The sequence below is a fragment of the Austrofundulus limnaeus genome, unplaced genomic scaffold (assembly GCF_001266775.1).
Source record: "Austrofundulus limnaeus strain Quisiro unplaced genomic scaffold, Austrofundulus_limnaeus-1.0 Scaffold131, whole genome shotgun sequence".
In the NCBI taxonomy this organism is placed as follows: domain Eukaryota; kingdom Metazoa; phylum Chordata; class Actinopteri; order Cyprinodontiformes; family Rivulidae; genus Austrofundulus; species Austrofundulus limnaeus.
In genome coordinates, this window is record NW_013952533.1 from 1,146,080 (window position 1) to 1,160,801 (window position 14,722).

At 41.8% G+C, this 14,722-nt stretch overlaps 1 protein-coding gene across 3 annotated transcripts in view; it reads left to right on the plus strand.

Moving 5' to 3' along the window:
• kif13ba (kinesin family member 13Ba) overlaps positions 1 to 14,722 on the plus strand; it is a 36,404-nt gene that overhangs the window by 18,566 nt on the left and 3,116 nt on the right. The window contains exons 10-37 of one of the 3 annotated variants that reach the window (XM_014015570.1): positions 4,160 to 4,272; positions 4,589 to 4,700; positions 4,824 to 5,036; positions 5,113 to 5,223; positions 5,316 to 5,450; positions 5,819 to 5,949; positions 6,773 to 6,859; positions 7,200 to 7,390; positions 7,492 to 7,768; positions 7,842 to 8,004; positions 8,097 to 8,252; positions 8,350 to 8,499; positions 8,716 to 8,841; positions 8,951 to 9,124; positions 9,215 to 9,372; positions 9,457 to 9,589; positions 9,673 to 9,828; positions 9,912 to 10,011; positions 11,031 to 11,157; positions 11,269 to 11,324; positions 11,409 to 11,533; positions 11,627 to 11,902; positions 11,985 to 12,137; positions 12,830 to 12,907; positions 12,991 to 13,041; positions 13,250 to 13,406; positions 14,075 to 14,205; positions 14,385 to 14,444. In XM_014015570.1, coding sequence (XP_013871024.1) covers positions 4,160 to 4,272; positions 4,589 to 4,700; positions 4,824 to 5,036; positions 5,113 to 5,223; positions 5,316 to 5,450; positions 5,819 to 5,949; positions 6,773 to 6,859; positions 7,200 to 7,390; positions 7,492 to 7,768; positions 7,842 to 8,004; positions 8,097 to 8,252; positions 8,350 to 8,499; positions 8,716 to 8,841; positions 8,951 to 9,124; positions 9,215 to 9,372; positions 9,457 to 9,589; positions 9,673 to 9,828; positions 9,912 to 10,011; positions 11,031 to 11,157; positions 11,269 to 11,324; positions 11,409 to 11,533; positions 11,627 to 11,902; positions 11,985 to 12,137; positions 12,830 to 12,907; positions 12,991 to 13,041; positions 13,250 to 13,406; positions 14,075 to 14,205; positions 14,385 to 14,444 — 3,900 coding nt within the window. Of the gene's footprint in view, positions 1 to 4,159; positions 4,273 to 4,588; positions 4,701 to 4,823; positions 5,037 to 5,112; positions 5,224 to 5,315; positions 5,451 to 5,818; positions 5,950 to 6,772; positions 6,860 to 7,199; positions 7,391 to 7,491; positions 7,769 to 7,841; positions 8,005 to 8,096; positions 8,253 to 8,349; positions 8,500 to 8,715; positions 8,842 to 8,950; positions 9,125 to 9,214; positions 9,373 to 9,456; positions 9,590 to 9,672; positions 9,829 to 9,911; positions 10,012 to 11,030; positions 11,158 to 11,268; positions 11,325 to 11,408; positions 11,534 to 11,626; positions 11,903 to 11,984; positions 12,138 to 12,829; positions 12,908 to 12,990; positions 13,042 to 13,249; positions 13,407 to 14,074; positions 14,206 to 14,381; positions 14,445 to 14,722 lie in introns of all 3 variants that reach the window. The other 2 variants (XM_014015571.1, XM_014015569.1) reach the window with 2 other exon arrangements.

Genomic DNA, 14,722 nt, shown 5'->3' on the forward strand with positions numbered 1-14,722 from the left:
ACCCACCTCTTCCAACCTAGCTAGTTAGCTGCTGCTAATTAGCTTTGTTTGTTCGAAGGTTCTCGGATTTAGTTTAACAGCTTTTGTTGGTGTCAGCTGCAGCTGCCTACTGGTAACTGTGTCAGCCCGCAGAGCGCAAACTTTGAGAAACCTTTCTTACCTCGACGAAAGAGAGAATTTTGTGGTTCGGGATGAGCACAAAATTACACAAGAAGAAGCAGAAGTCTTCAGTTCGCCCCTGTCCCCAGGGGTGCGGCTTCTCGCTCCATGAAAAGGACCTGCACGAGGCTTGCCCGGTCTGTCTGGGGATCGTCCATGCTCGTAGGGCGTTGGCGGAGCCCGAAGCGTGTGCTTTTTGTCGCCTGCTTCGACGCTCAAACCTGGAGAGATGGGTTAAGTTCTTGGAGAAAGTGCTGGGCGAGGCTGCAGTCGCGCGCCAGGACACTTTCCTCTCCGAGTCTAGCAACCAGGTTCCGTCCGAGTCTGACGAGGAGGAGCTCTCGGTCGAAGCCCCAGCTTCCAGCTGGGTGGACCGCGTGGCGTATATGGAGGGGTTAGCCGACAAGAAGAGGAGGCCTCACAATTTCATCTGGACCTCCACCACGGAGGGGAGGACGTGCTGGATATCGGCCTGGATGTGCATGGTCTGTCGGAAGACGACGATGAACCCAGTCCGAGTCCAGAAGCCCAGGAGGACACGTCTTTTCTCTCTTTGTGTCGTCGCGCGGCTCAGAAAATGGAGGTGGAGTGGCCTGCTCCCCCTTCTGCACAAAAACCGTCGCGTTTCGCTGGATTTTTTCTCCCCACTGAACCGACCACGGTGAAAAACCGCCTTCCCATGTTCCCAGACTTCGTCTCGGAGCTGACGTCCTGCTGGACCAAACCTCTGTCCACCCGCGTCACAGTGCCCGGTTATGGACCGTATTTGGAATTGGAAGGAGCTGAAAAACCTGGACTGGTGAACATACCTCCCATGGAGCCATCCCTGGCAGCATATCTGGCCCCGAAATGAGTGGAGAACAGGAGGGCTTCTTAAAGAAGAACTAACATGTCTGTGAGAGCCAAAATTCTTACTGGTTGATAGATGATCAAATACTTATTTCACACAATAAAATGGAAATTAATTATTTAAAAATCAYACATTGTATTTTTCTGGATTTTTGTTTTAGATTCCATCACTCACAGTTGAAGAGTACCTATGATAAAAATTACAGTCATCTACAAGTTTGCAAGTGGGAAAACCTGAAAAATCAACAGTGTATCAAATACTTGTTCTCCCCACTGTATATGCATAACATTACGTTTTTAAACAGGCATATTTTAAAACTGCTGTTTGAAGAATTTCAGCAACCTTTAATAGTAATAAATTAGATTGATTAAAAATATAAAATCTCAGTCTGCTGTGATTTTTGTCAGACACTGAAGTACAGGTGATTTCTCCAGACGTGTTCTGCTCCATGTATTTACAGTAGATCCTCCTCACTCAGTATTCATATCACATTTGTTTGTTCTTAGGGCAGGTGATTAGGGTAAAAAAAAATATGAGCAGTAACATGATCTGAATTTTCCCACAGATTTAGCTGAGCTCATGTGATCACATGATTAGTTGTGCACACGGCTGCTTTGATGCTTGGCCTCTGCATCACAACCAGTCAGGCTTTTTCACTCTTCATGGAGTCAGACGCTCCTCACAGGGCAATTACTTATTTTATGACTCAGTTTGTCTAGAAAGCCTAATTAAAATCCACCTTTTTTCTGTTTCCATCCGTCTGCCCCGTCTCATGAAGTATGCATGAATTTTCTTCTAAAAGCCTTCAGCTGTCTGACAGTGGGAAATTCACAAGGTTATAAATGACAAGAGAGTTTTTAGTCCTATATGTAATTCTTGTGAAGTCTTGATTATTTTGTGCTCTTAAGTTAACAGCTTCTGATATGTTTCTGCTAAAACAGCCTCTGTGGTCAGAGCAAAAGGAGTTACCAAAGGTGGTGATGTCAGCTTAGCTGGGTGACCAGGCCCTATTCAGAAAAAAACTTCAATGACTAATTCCTCTTCCTCGCTGACCCACTTTACCTCCCTGTTCCCTGCTCTTATTTCTTGGTACCACCAAATCCTGTTAATAATTTACAGGCATGACTTTGAGTTCGTCAGCTGATACAGCGGCTCTGTTTTCAACGTGTCCTCTCACAGTCATTGACTAAGTTGGTTAGTCAAACCTGAACAGCTGAACAGGCAGCTAATGTGTTCAACTGTTTATTCAGTGAGTGAATCACTGAGCTGACACGTCATCCTATTAAAATCTCTTTGAATAGAACTTTGTTTATTGTTTAACAGAAGACAAAGAATATGATCTGGGCGTCACATTGAAAGTCTCAGTTTATTTTCTTTTCAACTGTATTTAATTTTGCTGCTCTGTTAATTATCAGGGATGTTTGGATACTTCTTAGAGCAGCAGAAACAGTTTTTCCTGCAGTAGATTATCACATAATACAGTAATTACAAGTACTTAACCCGTATGTTTAGGTTACTTTAAAGCTGTTCATCAATCTGTACAGCCTGTGTTACAACAGATTTGTGATAAAAGGATACGTTAAATATAGTCACTGTTAACAGGTAGAAAAATAAACTCATCTGCTGGACGAGTCATTCTGAGAAATTATTCAGGTTTTACTTTTTCTTTCAGTAATGTGCTCTTATGAAGCTCATTTCCTGAACACTACACACAACGCTCACTCTTTGCTGCACTTTGACCTTGTTTGTTATACTCTGTCATGCAGAGCTTAAATGGTTTTAGCAAACACTTTTTTATAGTTTTATATAGCTTGTATTTTTTTTTCAAGATGGCATCCACCAGATCATCTGATCCGTGTGTACAGGCAGTTGATCTGAAACTAAGTTGCATCACGGCAGCGTGCAGTTGATCTTTACCTTGCATCTTTGTGTCGGATATTTTTAGTTTTTTCGAGACGTGAGATCAAACGTTTCAGAACGTGATTCCAGTGTTCGGTATTAACAATAACCTCATAAAACAAGGTCACTTTGTTTTCATGACACATTGGAAGCCCTCCAGACACGTTCACAGATCCTCCTGTTACAGTGTTACGTGCACACAACCATTTAGGTCGCAATAATGCAAAATGTTAGATGTCATTTTTATTGCCAAACAATAAAAGATTGATAATGTTTTTGCTCATGTCTGTGCATGTTGATGTAGTTTTTGACATCATTTAAAAGGTTTGACCAAAATGACTATAAGTCTGTTTCTTTTCATCCTAAGATGATCTTAGTTTAAAACTTAGGCATGAAAGGCATCTTTAGTTAAAACTTCTTTAGAATTTGATATTATATATGCAGAACATATGACTTAAATGTCAAATTTAATTCATATTTTTTCGTAGTAACTTTTTTAATAAGTTAAAATGTTATGAGTAAAAGTATACAGTCATTTTATTGGAGTGTAACATTGCTGATGAAGGTATGAGTATCCAAGGATTAAACTGTTCTAATAAAATAGTGCTGTTACCACTGTTGGGTCTGTGTGCAGCATCTGACACCTCATCGGAAAACAATGTCAGTTTTATTTATAGCAACTTCTGCAGACGGCGGGCTTCTTACACTGGAGGTTTGTTGATGTTGAGTTTAGTGGGTTTTGTCAAAAYTCTTCTATCTGTACTGAAATCCAGGAAATGCTGAACATGTACAGAAGTATGCTGACGCGCTGCTTTGGTTTCACCACAGGTGTTGGTCAGGTCTCAGATTCTGTCCTGTCAGCTGCTGAGCTATCTCAGAAAAGGACACGATATCTTCTGAAACGGCCCAAAGAAAGACACAGGCAGAGGCTGTCAGGATGGGACTGAGGAAAGAGGATTTTAGTACCTGCTTTATAGATTTGTAAATAATAAAAACAAACCCAGAAAAGTTTTAGCAGGACTGAAGTAAAGCTTGTATCACAAATATTCTAAAGATTCTCACAAATGAATGAACAGCTGAAAGAATATCAACCTCTAACAAAAAAAAATGTTTTGTTGCAATTAAATGGTCCAGAATTTAAATAGCATCTTTTTAACCCATTCAGCTTCTGCAAAGCTCTTTACACATTTTCTCCTTCATTACTGTCTTTTTCCTTTTTTCTCTTGGTTCTGACTTTGCGTGTTTCTGCAGACGAGTGGGGAGAAGGTGAGTCGGTTAAGTCTGGTGGACCTGGCTGGAAGTGAGCGAGCAGCAAAAACTGGAGCAGCTGGCGAGCGACTGAAGGAAGGAAGCAACATCAACAAGTACGCACAACTCTCAGCATTAGATTTCTTTCACAGTTAAACTTGTTTTCCAACAAAAAAAAGAGTCCTGACGTGGCTTCTTTTTGGTCCCATTGTATATATTTTTTTATTTTGTTCTGTTTGTTTAGGAGTGAATGCATTTGTTGACTTGCATGAATCAAGAAGGAAATGTTTCAAATGTCTCACTAAAATCAAGAGTTGCTTTCATTAAAGTTTAAATGACACAAACGTTGGAATATTAAGTGAAAGCTAGCTAAACTAAAGTGAAAAAAGTGACATTACGAAGCTCTAGTGTCTGTTTTTGTGTTTTTGCCAGGTCTCTCACAACACTTGGTCTGGTGATCTCTGCCCTGGCTGAACAGGGAACCACCAAGAACAAGACCAAGTTTGTTCCATACAGAGACTCTGTTCTGACGTGGCTGCTGAAGGTAAACAGTAAATAGAAACACCCACCACAGGCAGGGCACATTTTAGTTGTATATATTCCACTGGATGCACTCCCTTTTTATAAATGAAAGCCCCTTCTTCTCTTTATGCCTTCCTGTCTCCAGGACTGCCTGGGGGGCAACAGCCGCACAGCCATGGTTGCGACTGTGAGTCCAGCAGCAGACAACTATGAGGAGACCCTGTCGACGCTGCGCTATGCTGACCGAGCGAAAAACATCGTTAACCACGCCGTCGTCAACGAAGACCCCAACGCTCGCATCATCAGGGAGCTCAGGGAGGAGGTGGAGAAACTGCGAGTGCAGCTGACCCAGGCTGAGGTGAGATGGCTGCAACAAACTCAAAACATCTCGTTCCTAAAATATCAGCTGGTCTAACCTGCTGTCCGGTCTGCAGTCTCTGAAAGCTCCAGACCTGAAAGAACGCCTGGAAGAGTCTGAAAAGTTAATCCAAGAAATGACCGTCACATGGGAGGAGAAGCTTCGCAAAACAGAGGAGATTGCACAGGTGGGTCATCAGCAAGGTCAGCTCGTTGATGTAAGATCAGATCAGTGGATTATTGTGTGAATGTTGTGCTTTTTCTCTGTGTATGTTTTCAGGACCGTCAGAAGCAGCTGGAGAGTCTGGGGATTTCTCTTCAATCATCAGGGATCAAAGTTGGCGATGATAAAAGTTTTCTGGTGAACCTTAATGCTGATCCGGCCCTTAATGAACTGCTTGTGTACTACCTGAAGGTATCGCCACACACTTTTCTCAGTATTTTAGTTATATTCATAGTTCATATTAATCAGTCAGCTTTGTTAGAAACCATTTCCAGCCCGTCTGAATTATAAATATTTAATTTGGACAAAGCCCCCTTAGAGAAAATGTTTACAGCTTTGAGCAGTTGACATAAAAGAAACAGAAGATTAATGATTAACACTTGCTCAGTAAAGGTTGTTTATTAATTAACCATCAGCATTTGTAGAAAAAAATATTTGAGGTAAATTAGATTTATTCAGGCAAAATGTGGTTTTCTTTATAAAAACTATAAATATGTGATGAAAAAATAAACTTGGCTCTTGGATGTYGGCATCATAACACGTTGAATGTTGTGTTGTAGGAACACACGAAGGTGGGCTCGGTGGACTCCCAGGACATCCAGCTCTGTGGGATGGGCATCCAGGCGGAGCACTGTGTCATTGACATTACGGCCGAGGCTGCTGTCGTCCTCACCCCCTATCCCAACGCTCGGTAAGAAACGCCACCATAAAAAGAGCAGATTTCTTTAAAGCTCAGTGAGTTCCGTAGCACAACTACCAGGGTTAAAACATTTTTCCACACTAAAAATAAATTATTCAGTCGTGGTGATTATTTTGCTCCTGTTATTGATTTTAAAGTCAAGTCAAATCAACTTTATTTATATGGCACATTTAAAAGCAACCGCCGTTGGCCAAAGTGCTTCACATGTTACAACTAGGAGAAAAACAAAAAACAGATTACAAAGTTAAGAACAATAAAAAAAATATAAACATAGAACAAAACTTGAAAAGTGGAAAATAGCAAACTCTCATGCTGAATTAAAAGCTCTGGAAAACAGGTGTGTTTTAAGGTGAGAATTAAAAACACCAAGAGTTGAAAAAAGGCTACAGGGTATGAGTGTAAAAATAACTAGTTCTAATTTAAATTCTAAAGGTTTACAAGCTAGTTGTAATTTGGTGTGATGACATTTAGGAGCTTTGTTTCAACACACCAACTACAGGAAGTGTCAAACTGAATAAAGTGAAAATAAGATGAAAGAAGACTTTTGATTTTCATTCTGTGATTTAATTATTTAATTTATAAGTCTCAAGCATTTTCTAAAAAGCTCACAATTTTATGTTGTAACCATGTCATAAGTAATTTTGCTAAAGAGATTTCAACATTGTTTCTGTTTTTAGTTAAATAAAAACATCATAGTAATTTGAATGTGAAGAACTGATGCATTCATTCCAATGACTTGTTTTTGTTTTACATAGAAATTAATTTTCCATCTCATCATTAGCTAAAGTCACTGCTTTGTTTGTTGGTGTTCCAGGACATGTGTTAATGGTTCTCCAGTAACCAGTGCTCTGCAGCTTCATCATGGGGACCGAATCCTCTGGGGAAATAATCACTTCTTTAGGTAACCAACATTTTAAAATGTGTATACATATAGATGGAACTATGTTCTTTTGTGTGTGCGTGCGTGCGTGCGTGCGTGTGTGTGTGTGTGTGTGTGTGTGTATATATATATATATATATATATATATATACTGTGTATATATATATTTTTTTTCAAACATTATTAGATATAAATAGCCAGATTAAAAAAGATTGTCATATTGTGACACTTGTATTCATAGGTTGAAATACTTACGTTATTTCTATACATTTCTTAAATGTTTTTGTGTCGTTCACTGTTTTAAACTGCTGAAGGTTCATCAGTTGCTACAGTCTCTGACGTTTATTTATCCCACTTCCAGGATCAATCTGCCAAAACGGCGCTCACGGGGCGCAGAGGATGAGGACGGAGAAGCCGGTGTGATGAAGAACAGCAGTAGCAGTGAGCAGCTGGATGCAGACGGGGACACGGCCAGCGAAGTGTCCAGTGAAGTCAGCTTCTCCTATGAGTTTGCACAGACAGAGGTCATGATGAAGGCTCTGGGCAACAACGGTGAGATCATTCTGGAGGATATAGTGTGGATATTTTTCCAAGACTGAACGTCAGGTCGTTGATTTCGTGCCTTCTGACTCTTCTCTGCTGCGTTTGGTCAGACCCCATGCAGGCCGTCCTCCAGTCTCTGGAGAGGCAGCACGAAGAAGAGAAGCGCTCCGCCCTGGAGCGACAGAGGCAGATGTACGAGCAGGAGCTCATGCAGCTCCGCAAGAAGCTCAATCCAGACCGCCTGTCCACAGGCCAGCCTGGAGGACAGACACCTGGACAGCAAGGACCAGGACAGCAGTCTCACTACCGCAGCCTGGAGAGACTCAGCATGGGAGGGATGAGCCATTCAACCAGCACTCACAGACTGAGGCAGTGGAGTGAAGACAGGTGAGTGTTCCCGTGTTGATTAAACAAATGAAAGTTTAACATTTTCACCTTATTTTTTCCTGTTGTCCTGCAGGGAGGCAGTGTTGGTGAGAAGTCTTCGGAGGTTGAGGGAGCAAATAGTGAGAGCAAACCTCCTGGTGCAGGAGGCGTGTTATATCTCAGAGGAGCTGGAGCGTCACACGGAGTACAGAGTCACCCTGCAGATCCCGTCAGACAACCTCAACGCAAACCGCAAGGTCCCCCACACAAAAAAGAGCACCTTGTGCGACCGCGCCGGAGTCTGCTTTTTTGTTTTCAGCTCATAACTTTAATCCTTGTGTGTTTGTAGAGAGATGCAGTCCTCAGTGAACCTGCAATCCAGGTCCGAAGACGGTGTAGAGGGAAACAGATCTGGAGTTTGGAGAAGATGGAGAACCGCCTGGTGGATATGAGAGAGCTCTACCAGGAGTGGCAGGACTACCACCTCCACAATCAGGAAAACCCAGTGAGTCAGCCCAACAAGTTTTATCAGCGGCTTAAGGAATCGAAAAGTTCTTTTCACTCGAACTTGTTCTTCAAACTGTCCTCCCCTCCCTCTCCAGGGGATGCGGTCATATTTCCGTCGGGCAGACCCGTTCTTTGACGAGCAGGAGAACCACAGTCTGATTGGAGTGGCCAACGTCTTCCTTTCATGTCTGTTCTATGATGTCAAGCTGCAGTACGCTGTTCCCATCATCAATCAAAAAGGAGAGGTAGAATCCCAGCATTTATTTGTTCTCTTACTCTCACTTTATACTTCTTCCTCCAGAACAAAGATAAACATTTAAATAAACGTGAACTAATGTGAGCAGCACGTCTCTAGAGTTAGAAGTCATGTTAGAAGGTTCAAGTTGGGACAAATAAAATCTGAGCATCAGAATTACTTGTTAGGATCACAGCAGCTTTCCCCTCCTCTTCCTTGTAATCAGGTTGCCGGGCGCCTGCATGTGGAGGTGATGAGAGTAGGAGGGGGGCTGGAGGACAGCATGGCAGGAGGAGATGACCTCGACAACAACCAGGACTCTGAAGTTGAGGACCGCAAACTGGTCTGCATGGTAAACCACGTAGTTTCTCTGAAAACAACAAACTTATTGGGTTCGTTTTTATGTTCAGGAGCCCTGGTTGTGTTAATTCTTCACTTTTGGTTTGTGTTTCCTTTTGCAGATTAAGATCCTTCAGGCCACAGGTCTTCCTCAGCACCTGTCCAACTTTGTCTTCTGTCAGTACGTTTTCTGGGACCAGCCTGAGCCCATCATCGTGGCCCCTGAAGTTGATCATTCGTCTTCGTCTCCCAGCACCAAGGACCCTCACTGCATGGTTGTGTTTGACAGCTGCAAGGTGAAAACGCCTCATGTTCTGTGTGTAAACCGAACAGTATTTGTGTACAAATACTTGAATTAATAATACGAGACCTTGTTGGAACTTCAGGAGCTGGCGGTGTCCGTGTCGGAGGATTTTATCGAGTACCTTACAGAAGGAGCTGTTGCCATCGAGGTGTACGGACACAAACAGTCTGACGGAGGGAGGAACCCAGCTTTATGGGACCTCAGCATCATCCAGGCTAAAACACGCACGCTGCGAGACCGGTACACACACACACAAATACTCGTGCTTCATCGTGTTCGACTCTTGGTGCATCCACGTGAGAGTAGTGTTGTTGTTTTTTGCAGGTGGAGTGAAGTGACGCGCCGTCTGGAGTTATGGATTCAGATCCTGGAGATTAATGAGAATGGAGACTTTGTGCCGGTTGAAGTGGTTCCAGCTAAAGACGTGCGCACAGGTGGAGTCTTTCAGCTTCGCCAGGTCAGGATAATGAGCCTTCCTCATCACAACCATTCTGAGCAGCAGAGGGGAACAGATTTGTCATTTTAAACCTCTTTGTCCAGGGTCAGTCGCGGCGGATCCAGGTGGACGTGCGCTCAGTGCAGGACTCGGGCACCATGCCTCTGATAGCAGAGGTGGTGCTCGCGGTGTCCGTGGGCTGTGTGGAGACGAGACAAAGCCCCGCATACGACGAACAGGATGAGATGGACAGCTATCAGGTGGAGTAGAGTCGCTCCTTATTTTTCTTCAACTTTAGATGAACAGAATGGGCAGTGATTAACAGAAGAGGTTTGTTGGACAGGAGAAAGATCTGGAACGTTTGCGGCGACAGTGGTTAACGACTCTCACCAAGAGGCAGGAGTACCTCGACCAGCACCTGCAAAACCTGGTTAGCAAAGCAGGTAAAACAAAAATATTTACACCACCACTTAGGTTTTTAGTTTAATTTAATTGTTTATTCATTTAATTTAAAACAAAAATTTTTATACACATTAAAAACAAAAAAATATACACAACATATACACAACAAAAAAAATACATAAATCAAATTGAAATGAAAGGAGGCAGAAAGAAGAAAAAAATCTTATAAAATCTGCCCCTTTTTTTCTACAATTAATTTAAAGCAAAAATAATTAGGAAAAAAATAACAAAATAAAAACTTCAATTCATTCTCAAACAACAACTTAGATATACATTATAGAGTTTCATATTTCTTTAACAAACTTATTTTTATCTTTTTTTTAAACAAACACATTGAACCAACATTTTTATAATCACTTTTCAGAGTATTCCACAATCTTATTCCCTGAACCGAAGTACATCGGTCCTTCAAGTTTGTTCGAATTCTGGGTTTCACAAACATCTCAAGTCCTTTAAGATTATAAGAACTTCCTCTCTTAACAAAGTATAACTGGATGTTTAAAGGTAACGTATTTTATGAGCCTTATACATAAGCTGCAAAATATAATCAACCAACTCATAAAATTTTAATACACTTCTTCTGCCTTGAAACAGAGCCGTGTTTCAACGTTTRTCCACAGAACCAGAACAAATGAAAGTAGTTTTTCTTTTAGGAGGTACCAGTTTCCACAGCTTTGGTTTATGACTGATTGTTACTATTTGTTGTGACATTTTCAAACAAATGTGAAGTATAAAAATAATTAACCCTTTATTAAACTGCTTTTAAATGAAAACAAATTAATTTATTTCAATGTATTTAAAACTTTAGTGTAAAGAATTAAATATTTCTGAAGACTTTTAACTTGTTAGCTATGATTAGCAAGTCAATAACGGACTGATTTTTTTTTTTTTAAACATGGTATTAAAACGTTTTCTCTGTTCTGGGCAGAGTCAATACGCTGATGTCAGGCCAGTTATTTGGTTTTGTGAGATTTCTTTACGAAGTGAGTATTCTGTACAGAAAAGACGGAGGATGACATGGAGAGGGAGGCCCAGCTGCTGGAGTGGCGTCTGACTCTGACAGAGGAGAGAAATGCTGTGATGGTGCCCTCTGCTGGCAGCGGCATTCCTGGCGCTCCAGCCGAATGGTACGACTCAGATCATATCAGAAATGTATTTTCAGGTGCATCATTTGCACCGTTTGAAAGCACAGAGAGGCAACAGATGAAGTGACTTCTTAAGAACTGTTTTGTTCACAGGTCTCCTCTACCGGGCATGGAGACACACATTCCTGTTATTTTCCTCAACATCAAACGTGAGAGAGGTTTCACTTTGTGGTATGATGCACATGTTCTTATCTAGTCTGATTACTTTAAAGTATGTTTCATTGCTTCCCCAGCTGATGACCTCAGCTCTCAGGACCAGTTTGAGGTGCCTGAGGTGGGAGGCTTGGACGCCACTTTGGGTGAAGAATATGAGGACGACTTCTTCGACTTGCAGATCGTCAAACACTACGATGGAGAGGTACACAGCAGCCTGCTGGAGCTTCTCTTTAAACACAAACAGGGAGTATTTCCACTCAGAAGACTTGTAGTAATGACTCTTGTGAACCTACAGGTGAAAGCAGAGGCATCGTGGGACTCGACTGTCCACGAGAGCCCCTTCCTCAGTCGAGGGGGGTTCTGGCCTGAGCAGCGCGTCTACCTGACGGTTCGAGTGGTCGTTCAGCTCAGCCACCCTGCCGACATGCAGCTGGTGCTGAGGAAAAGAATCTGTGTCTACGTTAACTCGGGCCGCCAGGGCTTCGCGCACAACTTTCTCAGAAGGATGTCGACCCGCAGCACCATACCGGGCTCAGGCGTCACCTTCGAGGTCGTCTCCAACATCCCAGAGGTGAGGATGGAACAGGAGACACTGGCCATGAGTTCTCCGTAAAAAGATAAACACTGATGCTCATAATTCTTCTTTAAATCAGGACGCTCCGGGTTCGGAGGACAGAGAGATGCTGGCCCGGCTTGCTGCGAGCGCACACAACAGCCAGTCAGGCGAGGATGAGGCTGCCATAGAAAAGTACCTCCGTAGTGTCATGAATCTGGAGAACATCCTGACTCTGGACAGACTCAGACAGGTAGAAGAAGAAACTGCTAACACTATGAATGAGGCAGACATTAAACACACAAACACATTCTGTCATATTTTCTCCTGTTATGTTGTGGGTTTTAAAGCTTAAAACAATTTTTAAAATAGTTTAAAGTATTTTTACTGCATGAAAATTTCTCTATTTGTCTTAACAGGTATAATTTACAAATGAAAATGGTTCATTTTATATTTTTGCAGCCCCCCCTGCGTTTACATATTACATATAGTGTTCAGGTCAGTTTGACCCAGAACCGAATAGGTGTCTCAAGTTCAATCATAAACATCACTCCTCAAAAAAAATGTTTTTTTCTAAAAAAAAAATCAATTTAATGAATAATCATTGTTTTTGTGTGTATGTTTTTGTATTGGACATAAAAAAATGTAACATGCTTTTTTTTTTTTTTAGGAAAACGAGTGAATTGTCCTCATTGATCCTTTTATCTGAAATAAAAAATAACATAAATTCACAAATATTGATTGAAATTGTTAGTCATGGAGTTAATAATCAGATATAAAAATGTTTCGGGGGGATGTTTTTGGTTTCTGACACTATAGCATGATTAAACATGCCCCGGGTCAAATTGACCCTGGAACATTTTTGCTGTTCCTCAGAAACGAACATAACAGGAGGATCAAACGTGTTGTTTTATAATCTGATCAGTTGAACTGTGTGGGTTTCAGGAAGTGGCAGTGAAGGAGCAGCTGTCTGGCAGAGGGAGGAGTAACAGAAGGAGCCTGAGCTCTCCCTCTGTTCACAGGGTAAATTATATCATTTTTAAATAATCAATATTCTATTGAAATACAGTCTGGTTTGCCTAAGATCACTGTGTTTTTTGTTTCAGCTGTCAGGAAGTAGACAGGACCTGTCCACCACTTGCCTGTTGGACGATAAGGTGACCTCAGCTTTATTCTAGTATATATATTTATTCTTCTGCTTTTTGCAAAATGTTGTCAACCTGTTATACAATAACAACAATTTATATGTTTAACTTTGAGTTTATATTGTAAATCTGTCATTTTTAAAGGTGTACCTGCCTGTACATGTTGAAGCCCACCTGTTATACGTTCCAAACTAATCCTGATCTTCTGTCTGCCTCTCAGGGTCGATGGGAGAGTCAGCAGGATATCTTCATGCCCTCTCAGTTCCACCGCACCCTCCCACGCCCGGCTTCATCCCCCTCCACCTACTCCACCTCCCCCTCTTCATCCTCTATGTCCTTCTCCAGTCCCCCCCAACAGAACCAGGAACCAGAACAAGGTGAGCCTCCTTTGATGCCCCCCTTCTAACGTTCTTTATTCCCATCTTTCTTTCAGCCTGGGTTCACCCATTATCAGAGCTTTGCACCTTGTCTTATCTCCTCCTCTGGTGTTTCAAAGACATTTATTGCACTTTAGCTTTCATTTTTCACTTAGTTTCAGCTCTGCTCTCCGCTCTTCTCCACCTTATCTGCCCATTTTCTATTTATTTTTAAGTTATTTCATTTATTCTGCTTGGTGTAACTGTGATTATCGACATATTTTTTTCTTTTGGTGACTATTGTGAGTTTTTGGTGAAATAATTGTGAATATTCCTCTGTCAGCTGATTCACAGAGATTTCTTTTTCATTTCACTGTCAGATCTGTTGGATTCATTTTGTTTATAAATGAACAGAATGAATAATCCTGATCAACATCTGTTCTGATTTAGTGTTTTTAACATGGTGTAATTGTAAAATTGACCATCTCTGTGTTTAACTGGCAGCTTCCTCCAGGCTGTCACTATGTTGGGATTTTTATCATTTTCTGGACTCGCTTTCAACTTCCTGTCTTAATCTTTCACACCTCCTCTGCCTCCCGGCCTTTCTTTTGTTACCTCACTTCCTTCCTCGTTCTTGCCTCCACCTCTTTGCCTCGCCTTCCTCCTCCTCTTCCTCCCCCCCTCCACAGGTCGTTTAGGACTTGCTGCCTCTTATCTTTCAGTTAAGGCGCTGGTTCCACAGATGCCCAAACTGCTCAAGTCTCTGTTTCCTGCTCGAGACGACAAGAAGGAGCTTCGCCCTTCACAGCAAAGCCAGCAGGTCAGCACAGAAGGCCTGTTCAGACCATTAAACCTCTGCTGGGCTGCCTCTGAGTTACACACTTTGAGCTAATCTTCATCAGTGGAGTTTAAATGTCATCATCATCACCATGTGTTTAATAATGCTTGTCATATGTGTGTACATGAGCCCTTATTAACTTTTTGCTTGTCATTCAGCAGCATCTACCTCGTATCATGACATCATCAGCGGGGGACGATAACAAAGCCAAGCCTGAGACGGTAAGATAACGTCTCACCTGTCAGTCAACTTCTGATGGTTAAAGGGATCCATGATTAGTTGTAACATTAGACTTTAATTAATAAACATATATTGTAACTGTAAAATAAAGACTGTAAAAATACAGTAGGCTGTTTAGTTTTTATAATTTTAAACTAAAAGTTTAAAAATATATTACACGGACGGGGCCATTTTATTTACACGCAAAGCATTCTGGGTAAATGATGATGTGGATAGGTCCTCGGTGCGAGGCTATTAGCGAGCTATATCCACCCTGAAG